General features: G+C 47.4%; 3 protein-coding genes and 1 non-coding gene across 4 annotated transcripts; 2 read left to right on the forward strand and 2 right to left on the reverse strand.

The window, feature by feature from the left end:
- The first annotated feature begins 414 nt into the window (after positions 1 to 414).
- On the forward strand, positions 415 to 486 carry BJ212DRAFT_t138. The gene has a single exon. It is a non-coding gene; the product is annotated as a tRNA-Glu (tRNA).
- Positions 487 to 614: 128 nt separating this feature from the next.
- BJ212DRAFT_1404687 (kinase-like domain-containing protein) lies at positions 615 to 3,296 on the reverse strand. Its single transcript, XM_041337394.1, has 7 exons — positions 3,109 to 3,296; positions 2,909 to 3,050; positions 2,417 to 2,859; positions 1,949 to 2,353; positions 1,835 to 1,884; positions 1,226 to 1,786; positions 615 to 1,170 (listed from the first exon to the last, which is right to left on the reverse strand). Exons 1-7 carry the CDS (start codon positions 3,197 to 3,199, stop codon positions 898 to 900), a joined length of 1,965 nt encoding a protein of 654 aa, XP_041185549.1. The 5' UTR covers positions 3,200 to 3,296; the 3' UTR covers positions 615 to 897.
- A 3,007-nt stretch (positions 3,297 to 6,303) lies between these two features.
- Positions 6,304 to 7,445, reverse strand: BJ212DRAFT_267992 (uncharacterized protein). Its single transcript, XM_041342792.1, has 4 exons — positions 7,148 to 7,445; positions 6,930 to 7,081; positions 6,813 to 6,876; positions 6,304 to 6,760 (listed from the first exon to the last, which is right to left on the reverse strand). Exons 1-4 carry the CDS (start codon positions 7,304 to 7,306, stop codon positions 6,449 to 6,451), a joined length of 687 nt encoding a protein of 228 aa, XP_041185550.1. The 5' UTR covers positions 7,307 to 7,445; the 3' UTR covers positions 6,304 to 6,448.
- A 167-nt stretch (positions 7,446 to 7,612) lies between these two features.
- On the forward strand, positions 7,613 to 9,129 carry BJ212DRAFT_1305848 (uncharacterized protein; the record flags this gene model as incomplete). Its single annotated transcript, XM_041333785.1, has 5 exons — positions 7,613 to 7,628; positions 7,749 to 7,949; positions 7,973 to 8,303; positions 8,440 to 8,506; positions 9,016 to 9,129. The coding sequence occupies 5 exons, from the start codon at positions 7,613 to 7,615 to the stop codon at positions 9,127 to 9,129; spliced, it is 729 nt and encodes a 242-aa protein (XP_041185551.1).
- Between the last annotated feature and the right edge of the window lie 5,420 nt (positions 9,130 to 14,549).

Here is a 14,549-nt window from a genome sequence, read left to right on the forward strand (position 1 = left end):
CATTTGGAACAAGAACACAAACATATCATACACCTGGATCTACCAGTCGGATCTGGTTTCCCATACCCTGACGGATCGTCTACCACGATGCTGCTAAAGATAGGTATGTATAATTGATCGTCGGGGTTTCTCAATACTACGCCATTCCTAACGAGTCTACACTGTCTTCCTGGCTCTTTCGACTACAGAGGGACTCTTCCATTTGTGAAGGAAGTGTGTCTACTAGAGAACGAGTAAACTCGGTCCTTGAGTTGGTCAAGTACGATCAGGGGCATATATATTGGGTCATCATGGGATCAGTGCCGCTCTTTCAAAACTCAGTTCCTCTTCGTTCGGTGTAAATCATGCACGGGGTAGTATTACTGGGTCGATTCTTGTCTGCCATAAATCAACAGAAATCATCACCGTAATCAATCGGATATGGTGTAATGGTTAACATTGCCGCCTCTCACGCGGCAGCTCGGGGTTCGATTCCCCGTATCCGAATATGTTTTTCTTTCCTCGGAGGCTTGACCTGCTTTGTCTAACGTCCAACTGAAACTGAAACACAACATAATGACAACTCGACTACATCGATATTGCAGCGAGGTGATATCGGTTGCAAGTTTGACTCTGGGTAGTTAAACGTTGAAGCTTTGAAGCTCTAAGTTACTCCTTCAGATAGAATTTGCCGCACTTTGGGCTGGTGGTTGGATCATAATGCATAACTCACGATCAATGCAGGTGCACGCCTCGCGATCGCGCTAAACCAAGTGACATAAGAGTACAAGCGTGCTAGATGGGTAACAGTGGGAGAAACAGAGAAACAACAAAGACAGCATCTATCGATAAAATAGCACTGAGCGTGATATACTGACAATTCCAAGTTATGACCTCGCCATAACTTGGACGGATTACTTACTCTCCCCCGCCCGCGAGTTCGAGAATCAACCGACATGCAACATCCATGAATACAAAGGGCGAAACCACCTCGTCTTCCTTGAGTGCGAGATGGTCTTTGTCCTTGATGGATCGTCCATCTGAACTCGAGTCAGGGAGATATGCATCAGGATCAGCCATGTCAAATTTTCCAGCGCCGGGTTCGGCGGACGCTTTGTAGGTCTTTTTGTGGTGGAAGTCGACGAGATAATTTATCGAGTCTACCATGTAGAGTTGGAGATTCATGAGGACCTGGTAATGTGTCAGCTGCTGCATAATTCTTAGCAGGAAATAAAGGTGTGTGTACCACAACGTCCTGGACTCTGGCTCGGGTCTCTACAAAGTAGACACTTGCAGCCACGCGCAAATCCACCGATTCGCTGCCATCCATCTCTCTTGCGCGCTCAATCTTTGCGCCCCCGTCCATGCTGCTCCTTGGCCGAGACTTAACACCTCCTAAGCCGCCCAAGTTCCTCTTCTCCTTCCACTCCATTCCGAGTGCCTTGAGCGTTCGATAGATCTCCAGCATGACTTCCATAGGTGGACTTCTGCTGCGAATCCCGAAGTGCCACTTCGTCCGGTGTTGCTTCTTCTCCTTAACAGGCCATGCGCGTTTGGCATTCGCATATGATGCGAGATGGTGCTGTTCCGGTAGCTGGTCGGGGAGGGGCAGCGAAGAGTTGAGCACAGCAAATGTGTTGAGGTCGCGTTCACCGTATTCACCGTCAGGCGTGGAAAAATCGAGTCCATCGTCGGTGTCGTCGTCTTCTTCGCCATTGTCATATTCAGCATTAAATTCGGCTTCAAAGGGATTGTCTTCGAGATCACCCGGGGGTGAGAGAGCGTTGGGTGAGAGCATATTCCGTGGCTGGAGGATTATCAATACACACGCGAAGCCATAAGTATCAGTACTCACATCCATCGCTGCGAGCTGGGCATCTCGTTCTTGTTCCTCGAACTCTGCCACTTGGAAGGTGATCAGTCAACCAGTGCTGTAAAAATTAGCCATGCTGATAATGCAGATACCTACAGTCACGGCCAGCACGGCGTTTGTCCCGTAGGAGCATGTATGCAACCTTGACCGCGTTCCCTTGAACACCGTCATCCCGTCTCAGACACTCCCAGATATCTTCCTTGTCCACGCCTTCCATGCGAGTTGCCAGTTCGTCGATTACATCCTCCTCGATGCGTCCAAGACCGTCAATAATCTCGAAGTCGAGTACCTTGGCCTGGGTGACAAGGGACGATAGCGTAGGAAGCACAGGACCAGGGGGTGGAGGGAGGGGAGTTAGGTAGCGGGGAAGATCAGCCCTGAAAAATGGGTGCTGCGTTATTTCGGGGATGGTTATACGTTTGACAGGATCGATAGCGAGCATGTGGTTAATCAGGCCGCGGGCATCAACACCAAGATAAGACGGCATATGGTAAGAACCCTCTGTAGGATATCAGTACGTACATTCTCAGGAAGAAGGCTACAAGTACAAGGGGAAAGACGTACGACTAATTTTGGTGAACAGGGTTTGGACATCCTCATCTTCGAAAGGTAGCCTTCCACACAGCATGACATAGAGAATTACTCCACAACTCCAGACGTCGATCTCTGGGCCGGTGTAAAGCCCTCCTCGGATCACTTCTGGGGCGGCATAATTGGGACTACCACAGCTCGTCTTGAGGAAATCACCATCCTTGATCTCGTTGGAAAGCCCAAAGTCCGCTATTTTGACGTTGAGATCGTCATCAAGAAGCACATTCTCTGGCTTGAGATCTCGGTGAACAATTTTGAGCTTGTGGCTGTACTCTATGCCTGAGATGAGTTGCTGAAAGAACCTCCGGGCTCGGGGCTCCGGCATCCGTCCGTTAGCTACGATGTAATTGAAGAGCTCGCCACCAGCGTACTCGAGAACGATGATGATATCTGTAGGGGTAGAGATCACTTCGTAGCTAAAAAAAATCATAAGATGGCACAGCAACAATTGTTTGAAGGACATACAGCTTGATGATATGTGGGTGCCGCAAGGTTCGCATGTACTCTACTTCCCTCTGGACACGAGTCTTGGTCTTGGTCATATGGATGACTGCCTTGGATATGTACTTCATGGCAACTTTCTGACCTGTTATGGTGTGAGTAGCCACTGCGGAACATTCATTAGTCCATCCAGTACAGAGATCGAGTAAATTTGTAAGATGTACTTTTGACCTTGCCAAACGTCCCCTCCGCGATATCCTGTATGACTGTGTATTCACCCAGCTTCGTCGCTGGGTACACTATTTGTTCGCTCATGGCGGAGAGCCGTTGGTGGATGAGTATTCGTTGCCGTCTTCGCGATCGTTAAGCTCGTGTTGTGCGTCTGAATTGAAGGAAAATTGGGAAGTGCTTGGGATTTGATGTTGTTACGTACTTGATTTTGGGGTCTTACCTGCTTATGTATATCTTGTCATTCCCAGGTTGACTCAACCCCACTTTTTGCTTGGCAATAACTGTAACAAAGTTCAAAGGTCGGATTTGCCGATTTTGGTCCAGATTCAATTGAGCGTGGATTTTCTTGAGAGGACGGATTCCCATCACACTTTTGACGTATTTAATATATCCCGGCATACTAATCGTATACTTCGAGGAGGCTTTCCGAGGTTCAATTTTGACTTCAGTGACTGACTGTATGATTCAGATCGCACCCCTGCAGATGGTGAGGTGAGGTATATTATTATTCGATATTGCCTAAGTGAAATAGGTATGATCCAGCACCGTACGGCGTACGTCGCAGTGGCAAATAAAACTGTCGCAAGACTCCTCCTCGAGGACGGGGATAGACTCCCCCCCGGCGCGATCAACGAGCTCATTCACCGATCACCGATCAATGCAGTTCTTCAACTCCTCCTGCGATCCGCATGCCATCTGACTTGCCATCAGGTAAACGATAAGTACCAGAATTATCTCCGTTGGAGTGAGGCTTAACTGAATTGATACCACTCGCACTGAATCAGATAATCGTTCCTTCTTTATTATTCCAAAGCCTCACTGCGTAGTAATTCCAGCTGAAACACTCCATCATATTTCGCAGCATATCATCAACAGTATATATACTTTCCTGCCAGATTACTCACACTAAGCCCTTCTGGCCACATAAATTTCAAACGGATCACCCTCATCTCCGGGTTGGAAGATTCCTCCATCGGAAGCATGAACGGTGTTTATCTGCTATCTGTTGGGTGTGTTCTCAGCTGGTGAGAAACTGCTGATGACGAGCAGTTTTGGCAATAATATCTCCCCTGTACCAGGTGATAATCCGAATGCTCTGGAGCAACCTTCTCTTGCCACGTCCCATAGATAATGCAGCTCCACTCGACCGGAAGGTAATTTCAATTACATAGTGTTGCGCGGATAAATTTTAACTTTGCCCGTAGATAAGTCATATCTAGATGCTCGCCCTACGATTGCATCACGATCCCGTAAGTTCGGCTGTGCCCCGTCAACTACAATCCCTACTAGCGCAAAGACATCTGTGACCACCGTAGTAGCTCATGGAGGTACAAGAATGCCGAAATTTCTTTTGTGATGCTCGACATTTGGGCAACTGCTGAACGCGGATGTTGAACAGTTAACTTCTGAGGTATCTTGACTTCTATCGTTTTGAGCGCTGTACTATCAAAACTGCCAGAAAACGATCACATCTGTCTTCCGAGGGCTCATTTGACAAAAGTACTCGAACTACGACTCAACAAAAAACTCTGTACCCAATCAGATCATCTGGTTCTGGAAACAAGTTCATTCTTTGGCGCTTGTCAATGCGATACCACGCCCGGTCCTCACTAGGCCTTGCAACATACCCAGCTATAGCAGCTAGGCACAGATAAGAATGCTGTTATGTTACATTTCTATGGACGAGTGCGGACCGAAACTTATAATCGTTCCTCCTTTGGTCTCACACATGAAATTCGTGGAACCTCGTCGCCCTTGTTGAGTCGTTCATAAAAATGGAGGGGCAGTGCGGTATAGCGGTGCATCAAGGCGGTCTTCTTGATCTTTGGATACCAGTGAGGCATGCGACTAATCAAGCAAAAAAGTTGATATTCGCCGTCTATCTTTGCTATCAGTGCAATATGCCGTGAACAAATGGCATGTGAACCAGACGTACCATCAGGGTTCAAATGGACGCTAGTCTCTTGTTCCTACACACCCTGCGGTGGGGGGCGGCCAATATTGACAGGATTCACAGCTTCCCGCGTTGAAGTTGACAATGTCATTAATTAAAACCATCCCTTGTAAGAGATCCTGCAATTTTGGTACGCCATGTTAACACGGGAATACAGTGCAGGAACCCTAAAAATTCGTATCATAGCGCCGAGGTCAGGGATAATTGCTTCTGGCGCATTATAGCAGTAGGTTAGAAGACATGGTGCGTAATAGTCTTCCTAGATTCAGCGACCAAAAGAGCAGCATCAAATCTCTTTGGGTCGGCCATGAAACAATCTAAAGCAACCGAATTCGTTCGGAGATAAGTAGATAGGGTGAGGGGAGGACTTTTGCGAGGAAAAAATAGTTTCAGCTTTGAAAATCAGTAATGCACAGCAAAAGGAACGCGGTCATAGCATGTCAACCTACCTGTGTGCACAACGTGGCAGATACTTAGGCAGAGCCAGTGAGAAGGAACTAAACCGGTTGTCAGATAAATGCCACCATACAAACATCGCTGGAGCGATGAAATAGCACAGGTTCAAAAACAAGACGCACCTTTAGAACTATTGTTTTCAATAATCATTCACCAGCCTGTCATAATCAAATTTTCGGTAATGTGGCAAGAGAAAGTCAACCAGTGTTGCGCTCCCTCATACCGATCGGGATCGTTTTAAAAAAAAATCTATTTCCCTGCGAAGGATTGGTAACAAAGTTCAGCAGATTTAGGTTGCACTGTGCGACTACATACCAGCGGTGATTCCAGTAAGATACACGACTACCCGCCCCTGCATCGATGTTACAGGAATCACCCGACTCGACTGAGCAGGTAAGCTTCTCATAGTAGTCCGATCACCTTCAAATATCAGGTGTCTGCGATAACCCCCCGGAATAAACAGAACAATTACATGATATGAAGTTGCAGATCTCTTTGAGCTTTAAATTAAAGGACTTGAACATGGGCTTGTTATGTATGTGATGAAATCGACCACCTTGCATATTTGGGGCATTGACTGTCCTTGAAAATAATATATGTTTGAAGCGGCTGTAGACAGTCGTAAGACCAACATGTTTAGTGAGGTCTCTCTCACTCAAAAAACGGTGTAAAATATTTCAGATCTTTGGGATTGGATCTTGTGATGACAGGCTAACGCTTATAAGGATCGGCACGTCAGCATAACTTTGAAATGTTCAGAGGGGCTTATCGGGCAAGATCAAGCAAACCAGTGATTCCATATAGAGAATGGGTGGTAAAACATACAGATGGATATGCGGGAATGATGCTCCGAGTCCTATGGTACAAACATGTAAAGGAAAAAAAATGAAGGAATTACGGAAAAAGAAAACACGCAACGTAGATTATGCAGCCACTTTTATGGCCATTACCTCCTTCTTCAACGCATCGCACTTGATTTCTTGCGCTTCAGCATGCTCGATTGTCTTCGCGAGTTTCTCCTCCCTGTTCTGCAAGCGCTGCTCCATGCCGAGGACGAGGAGGCGAATTTGTTCTACCTGCGATAATGTAGCTTCAACCGCAGCTTGAGAGACAGTCGCAGAGGTAGATGAATCAGGATTGTCCGGCTGAGGTGTTGGAGTTCCTCGAGAGAAGACGGACCCCATAACAGTACGAGCTGCGAATGTTGATGAAGACGGCGCTATGTCGAGCACACTCTGAGGGCACATCAGATGTATACGATTCATGATATTTAGCAAGAGTGCATACCTGCCAGTTCTCGCCCGCGAATTTGGCCAGAGCTTGCTCCAACATTTTCTCCCTTGTCTTCACCCTACAACAACGCACCGTCTAGAATGAATAATAGGCGCATGTATATGTACGCACCTGACCAGTTCTGCCATGCACCTTTCATTCTCTCTTTGAGTTCCCTGCAGAATCAGATCTAGATTCTTATATTCCTTCTCCAGCTCCTGGATCCTTTCTATGGGTGGTCTCAAAGTAAGTTGTTGTTGTAGCGTTAATATGGTTGATTGAAGCTTGAATAAGTCTAAGTCAGCTCATTTGTGCAGCACAGATCGTCGCACAGGATTCATTAAACTGACCTTATCATTCTCGCGATCTTTGTCTAGGAGCTGCCGTCGCAATACATCTTCGATAGTAGGCTCTTCCCCCTCACGAAGAATGCCAAGATCATCCGCAGCTGCTGCAAGAGGTGTTTTTCCGTAGTTGCGCACACTGTGTGCACGGCGCATGTTCGCCATCTGACTTCACGTCGTCGTTAAACGAAAAATCATTCGGAGCCTCAAGAACATGTGTTGACAACCGGATGCACGTGACTGACGCGTTTGAGGGGCTGATTTACGACACTTCTTGTCAGCACATCAGCACAGGACAGACGAAATTGCAACAACAGTAGACGCCCCAGCACATATATAGGGGAGGCGAGAGAATCGAGAATGGACGTCTCTGTTATGCATTCCAGTCATGCGCACATATCGAGTGTGTCCATAACGTAATCAAACTACAAAAGCCGTTAAACTTACAATAAGATTGAACGGGGAACTATCATGCAGGAGAAATTGGGTACAGGATGATAAAATAATCGCAAAGGAGATTCTCTGCGGCACGTCCTAGGAATCACGCTGGCAGTACAAACGAAGACGATAAGATAGTTGCAAAGTCGATGTCCGTATGATTTGATAGGCACGGAGGCTTGGAGAGACGCTTCTGTGGCGAAGAAGCCCATTTGGACTGAAGGACGACGGAAGCATTCCCCGGACGCGCCTGCTCGACCTGGTGACGTCTTGATCACGGACGGAACTTACTCCGGTGGTGAGAAGTGGTGCAGACATCCTATGAGTAACACGAGAACCTTGTTCGCCACCGTCACTCCTCTTCGAAAAGGTCCCTGTTACAGCATGCCGCAGATTGTTTTAATGGTGATGCCCGAGGAGCCCTAGGTCTGGGTGGGACAGCGTCGATGATTGGCGCTTTGATAGAGTTCGCTGTCGAAATTCCAGAAGTGCAGGGATGGGAGTTGACGGTTCTGGCCAGTTCCTTGTTAGAAAGTGGTGCATCTAATGCGTCCAGCCCCAGCCTTCTCTCACCATTTTCGGTCACAGCTGCGGAGATATTAGAGGATCTGTGCGCGCATGAGTCGAACGTGATGATCGTACTGCCTTTGTATGCGGGAGAATCCGAGAGATCAAGACCGTGGCTCACGTCAGGGTTCGGTGGTTGTCCTGTGAAGGAAGACATGTCAGTGGAAACCAGAGGGGAAACCGGAGACTACCGTCCAGTTGGCGCGGAGTGATTAGCAGAGTTGAGATTGGGAGATGATCGAGCAGGATAGATCCCTCGCTGTCCTGAGAATGATAGCCTGATCATTACATAGTACGACGCTTGACATTAGTGAGGACAAGGACAAGGAACGGGAATCCATACTCCTGAGATGTGAAGTAGTGAGCGGCCTCGACGAGAACGTTGGTGGTGCTCGCTGTGGATAACTTTGCAGTGCTTCGCGAAGCAGAATCAGTGAATGACCTCATATGGCCATCGAACATCGTAGAGAGAGAACCAGAGCTCGCGAAAGTTTATCCTTGTTCGAATGCTTGAAACTTGTCTCCTGGCTAGATGGTCAGGTATAGTCGTTGACCGGCACATTAACGTACCGGTTGGTATGGATTCAGGACAGTTCCGGAGTGTTGACTTGGTAATCAAAACAGACTGTTGCTGGAAAACTGCTAGTCGTTTGATGTTTGTGTTGTGTTCCATACACAGAAGTCATGATCAAGGCTTTTAACGGGTATTCAACGTTCGCGCTCTGAACACTGCTGAGGATCGACTCACCTTGGAGGAAAATCGTCTCCTTATGTGCCCCAGTCTATGTCGAGAGGCGGGTGTAGGACTTGTATCGCGTACCTATACAACATAAAGTTGTCCTCAATTTCTCACCAACACATTCTTATAGCTCACTGCATTATCCTTGAGTCAGATCGTAGGGACGGTCATCAAAACTTGGATAGAGGAAAGGGCATATGCGTACCTGATGGGACTTCAGACACGCCTAAGAGTAAACATTTGATGGGACACGACTCGAGAGCGGGGAACAATGATCATGGAGAAATATTATAAAATCTGAAATCTCGTTCGTCTCTCATGTTGAAGGAAGAAAACTGCAAAGGCTATGCATGACTTAGTCGAAGACGAGTCTGGCGGGATATGGAGGATTCTTGGGCGTGCGACTGCGACTTTCTGGTCGCCGAGCGAGGCAATGGGTGTTATGTCGAAGGACTGCACCATCAGCAAGTCAAATGGTTTATACATAAACATGAACTTGAAAGCACTGACAGGCTTGAACTTGAGTATGAGCTTGATCAAGTTTTCACTGGGCTTGAGCTTGAGGATCCGCCGAGTCTGAACTAGACGGTGGCAGTGAGTCACTACAGATGGGGGACACGCCTCATTTCTCAGTCTGCAAGCTTTTCATTACGTACCCCTGGATTCGTTGAATGATGATTTGGTCAACGAACTGACCTAAATTTGACATCCATGATGCGCCACGGCCCACGTAACAGAGGTAGGCTTACAGAACCCTCACTTGCTTGACATATACTCTTGGACAATATTAATGTCCCTAATCACACACAGACAGTCAATCGATATGATTGATTTCTTGTGAGTTCCATGTCTTCTCGCGTGACATGCGGCCTGACGCAGTCTGCGGCAGTTGTTATGGCGAACTAGGATGGGCACGACGACAGGTACTTGATAAGAGCACGCCTGAAGCCAGATTGTGTCCTTACAAATGTAAGGTTCTTAAGACAAGTCAGAGAGAGTGTCTCTAACTTGAATATCGGTTATCAGACGACTTAGGATTGGAGATCCTAAGCAAAGGATAGTTCAGGTAAGACCTAGTAGATTAAAGTGAAGTCTATCTAAGTACATGACCGGGTTTATATAGACGTAGGTACTGTAAGGCAGGTACATACGCATCATTGGTCGAGTCAGAGATAAGAACTACGTCATTGAGACGAGTCAGAGATAAGGGTGACGTCATCTAGCAACGGCACTTGGCAGTTGTGATGTAATACAGATATAGGAAGTGGTTAGTCTAATGATGGCACAGTGGGGTGCGGTCATGACGTAATACAAGTGTAAGGAGAAAAGAGATAGGGGGCAACCACGATTGTAACATTACCCCTCGTTTAAGGATGAAGTCACTGACTTCAATTATCCTGATTAGCCCAGTAAATGGGGTCCGCGTCGTAGTTGGAATAAAGCAGGTCGTCCTGCTCCTCGGTGATGGTAGTTTGCACCGTTTTGGCAGCAGCATGGGTGATAGCATCTTGCTCAATCTCCCATTGAGCAAGCGCGTCGTAGAAACCAACGTCAGTCCATACTAAAGGAATGACCGCTTCTCCCTTCAATTCTTTACAAAAGACCGATAAATGGCCGGGTGCATATTCCTGGCAAACTCTGCAGTAATACGCGGGGCAATTCTTATGACGGTGCCCAGCGACGTGGCAATTACGGCATACGACGTTGTCGACCAGCGATGTTTTTATGATTGTGATGGAAGAGGATTGGTTTGGGGGAGAGGGTGATCTCGATCATTTAAGTGGGGCTTTAGCAGGGGAGATGGAGGCTGCTCATTTAGCGGTGAGACAAGAGGATCTTTGCTTAAGTGGGAGTCGTTGTGTTGTACGTGTGATGGGGTCAGGAGAAGGAGAAGCTGGTACGTCGAGTACAGCGATAGGAGGGATGTTATCATCCTGACGCTCCATGGTAGTTGTAATAGGAGCTGGCAGTGGTACGGGGACGGCGATGTGAGGGGATGGTGGTTGTGCGACGGGGTCAAGGGCAATGCGCTCAGTAACGATATGAATAGCCTCTCTAATAGCGTCTCTAGTCTCCTCAGGCAAGAGACAGATCGCAGTGTTGCGAATGCATATGTGAAGGTGGCGGAAAATGGTTTGATGACGCTCATCATCAAGGAGGGCGGCGGTACGGTCAATAAGGCTGGCATCTCTAATAATCCTGATTATAAGGCCGCTAGATATCACCCCCCGTTCTCCAAGGAGATGGTCTATTTCTATGGCATACTGCTGAGAGGTGATAGCGGACTCAAACAGAGCACTGGTTTCTACTTGGTCAATGACTGAGAAGTAGTCAGTGAGGATGGAGTCGTCGGTGAGGGTCAGAGTAGAGTTGGAAGCTGGTGGTGAGGTTATGGGGGATGATGCATGCAGGGCAAGATTGGCGGCGGTAGCGTTTTGATAATCAAGAAGTGTCAACGGGTGAGCGTTTCCTTCGGCGACGGTGTTCATAGCAGCAGTAAGTTCTTTGATGCGGAGGATACAGAGGCGTAGTCGTTCAATGTGGGACATTGTTAGAAAATCTATAGCCCATGGCTTCTCTTATAGGCGGTGAGGATGTCGGAGGCATTGGTGAGATTTCCTTCTGGAATCCACTCGTTGCTGGTGGAGGAATATCCTTTCCAGGATACAAGATAGTGTCTTCGTTTACCCGTCCCTTTGTGCGATAAGATCGTATCAATTTCGTATTCTTCTTCATTATTGATGATGTCAGGAGGTGGGTCATGGAAGTTCGGCCTGTGAACCTCTGTTTCGCAATAGGATGATAGCTCAGAAGCATGGAACGTGGGGTGAACTTTCCATTGTGGAGGTAGCTGGAGTGTGAATGTGATGGGGGAGAGGACGGCGGAAATCGGGAAAGGACCATATCGTTTGGGCGCAAGTTTCCGTGATAGTAACTGTGTAATCAGGTTCCTTCCGGACAACCAAACCTTATCTCCAATCTTCCATGGATGATACTTTTGCCCATGAGTTCGTTCTGCCATTCGCTGCATAGCAAGGTTATGGCAGGAGAGGGCTTCTTCTCTGGACTTCTGGAGGAGGCGGAGTCTATCCTCTGCTGCGGGAACCGTGGATTTGGGGAGAGTATGAGGGAGAGCTCATGGTTCATATCCCATCATCAGAAAGAAGGGTGACGCATTACGAGAATCATGTTTTCGATGATTATGCACGAATTCTGCCATGGGGAGGTGTTCTACCCAATCTTCAGGGTGATTGCGACAATAAATTCAGAGGTACGTCTCGAGCTCCTGATTGAGTCATTTGGTCTGGCCATCAGTCTGAGGGTGATAAGCTGTGGATGCGGCGATGTCATATTTCAAAAGCTTGGCGAGGGCTCGTGAGAACTTGGATACAAATTGCAGCCCTCAATCAGAGATAACTTTTTCGTGTAGGCCGAATCATCAGTAGATGTATTTGAAAAATTTCTTGGCGATTCCCTCGGACATGATGGTCTTAGTACATGGGATGAGAATTACCCCCTTCATAAGGCCATGGTCGACCATGACCATGACAGAATCAAAGCCAGCACAAGGAGGGAGGTCGGTGATAAGGTCAATGGAGACTTGGGTGAACAGAGCTGCAGCGGCAGATGGGATGGGGACAAGGGGAGGTGTCATTGGGTGCGTATCAGATTTCATTTGCTGGCACAGGGCGCAGCCGTCAATGTATTTATGAATATAGGTTCCCATAGAGGGCCACCAGAAGTCCCGCTTGACTAATTCTTCAGTTTTAAAATGTCCGGGGTGACCAGCGGTGGGGTGATCATGACATCATTCTAAGATAAGATGCCGCCCAGCGGGGCGGACGTAGGCGCGATCTTTATAATAAAGAATGTCGTCCTTGATTGCCCAATCCACAAGGGCGGATTTCATCGGGGGAAGGGAAAGACCATCTAATGCATCAGAGGCGGCGGTAAAGATTGGGTCAGGATCAGAGGGATCCGGGTTAGCAAGGGTGGTCATGAGTTCTACGTCAAGAAGTCGGACAAACATGGAGTCGGGAAGGAGGGTTTCGTCTTTATTATCTTTGGAAGAATCTGACCCATGGTCGGGACAATGAGAGAGGGTGTTGGGGGCAACGAGTTTAGTTCCAGCGACGTGGTGGAGTTCAATATCATAGCATGACAGGATTAGCTGCCATCAGGCTTGGCGATGGGTTAACTTCTGAGCTGTCCTGAAATATAACAGGTTCTTATGATCCGTGAAAATGATAACAGGATGGGGGTTTCCTTCAAGGTAGTGACACCATTCTGTGAGAGCATGAATGACTGCAAGAAGTTCGCAGTCAAAGATCTGGTAATTTCGTTCCGCAGGGTTCAAAGTCTGTGATAGATATCCGCATGGGTGGTAAATGCCAGCGTCATCAGTTTGAAGTAACATGGCTCCCATAGCGACAAGGGACGCATCGGTTGCAACAGCAAACTGTCTGGTAGGGTTGGGATTCTGGAGGACTGGTTGCTTTAAAAAGCATTCCTTCAGGGTGGAAAACACCATCATGCATGGTTCTGACCAAAGGAATTTGATGGCTTTCTTGGTGAGGTCGATCAAGGGTCTGGTGATGTTGGAATAGTGGGAGATGAAGTTTCAATAGAAGTTGCAAAATCCCAAAAATGACCGAACCTCTTTTACGGTTGTAGGAATAGGCCAGTCTCGAATACCATTGGTTTTGGCGTCATCCATTGCCACACACCCGGGGTGGATTATCATCCCGAGATACTCTACTTCCTGGGCGTTGAATGTACATTTCTCCGGTTTAAGGAAAAGCTTTTCTTGCCAAATTCTTTCAAGGATACGTCATGTTCGTTCATGATGGGAGGTGAGATCATTTGAGAATATCAGAATATCGTCCATATATATGATGAGCCAACCTTCGTTTATCTCCTGCTGAAAGGTCCTATTCATATACACTTGGAAAGTTGCAGGGGAGTTGCAAAGACCAAAGAACATGACATTTGGTTTGAAAAGACCGAGTTCAGTAGTGAAGGCGGCTTTCCATCGATCTTCCGGATGAATACAAATGTTGTTATATCCTGAACGAATGTCCATCTTTGTGAAATATTTGGCGCCGTGTAGATGAGCGACCAAAGAGAGTGGTAGGGGAAGTGGATAGGCATTCTTAACCGTCCATTCATTAATGTATCGGTAGTCTTGACAAGGACGAAGATCTCCACTTTTCTTTCCCACAAAGAAGAAACCGCTTGCCTGTAGCAACTTTGATTCAGAAATGAATCCTTTCTTCACGTTTTCATCAATGAAAGCTTTGACTGCCATGCGTTCAATTTCCGATAATGGGTACACCTTAGATGTCTTGGGAACATAACCAGGTTTGGTTTCGATCCGATGATCTATACCAGGTCATTCTGGCGGTAGCTGGTTTAAACCGTCTTTCGCAAAGATGTTGGCGAAGTCATGAAGATAAGGGGGAACAAGCTCTTCAAACGATTTCTTCTTCTGCTCAAGTCTGGCGGCTAGCGCAAACTGTTGTGCCTTGTTGCTGGTTTTAACGTATTCGGTGGGCCATGTCAGGGGTGTAACCATAGGTCGTTGTTCTGTAGCACTAGTGCCATCCTTGGTTAGAGGAGTATCTAGTGAAACATTGGTGATTACCTGGAGCTCTGAGGCGTCAA

This window comes from Suillus subaureus (assembly GCF_016647635.1).
Source record: "Suillus subaureus strain MN1 chromosome Unknown BJ212scaffold_191, whole genome shotgun sequence".
NCBI classification, from domain to species: domain Eukaryota; kingdom Fungi; phylum Basidiomycota; class Agaricomycetes; order Boletales; family Suillaceae; genus Suillus; species Suillus subaureus.

Bases quoted from the DNA above. Each gene is read 5' to 3' on its own strand.
- BJ212DRAFT_267992 (XM_041342792.1), bottom strand. From the start codon at position 7,306: ATGGCGAACATGCGCCGTGCACACAGTGTGCGCAACTACGGAAAAACA. The intron at 7,082-7,147 runs GTCAGTTTAATG...GACTTATTCAAG, and splicing joins AAGATCGCGAGAATGATAAG to CTTCAATCAACCATATTAAC. The intron at 6,877-6,929 runs GTGCGTACATAT...GCGTTGTTGTAG, and splicing joins TGCATGGCAGAACTGGTCAG to GGTGAAGACAAGGGAGAAAA.
- BJ212DRAFT_1404687 (XM_041337394.1), bottom strand. From the start codon at position 3,199: ATGAGCGAACAAATAGTGTACCCAGCGACGAAGCTGGGTGAATACACA. The intron at 2,860-2,908 runs GTATGTCCTTCA...GATTTTTTTTAG, and splicing joins CACCCACATATCATCAAGCT to CTACGAAGTGATCTCTACCC. The intron at 1,885-1,948 runs GTAGGTATCTGC...TCACCTTCCAAG, and splicing joins ACGCCGTGCTGGCCGTGACT to TGGCAGAGTTCGAGGAACAA.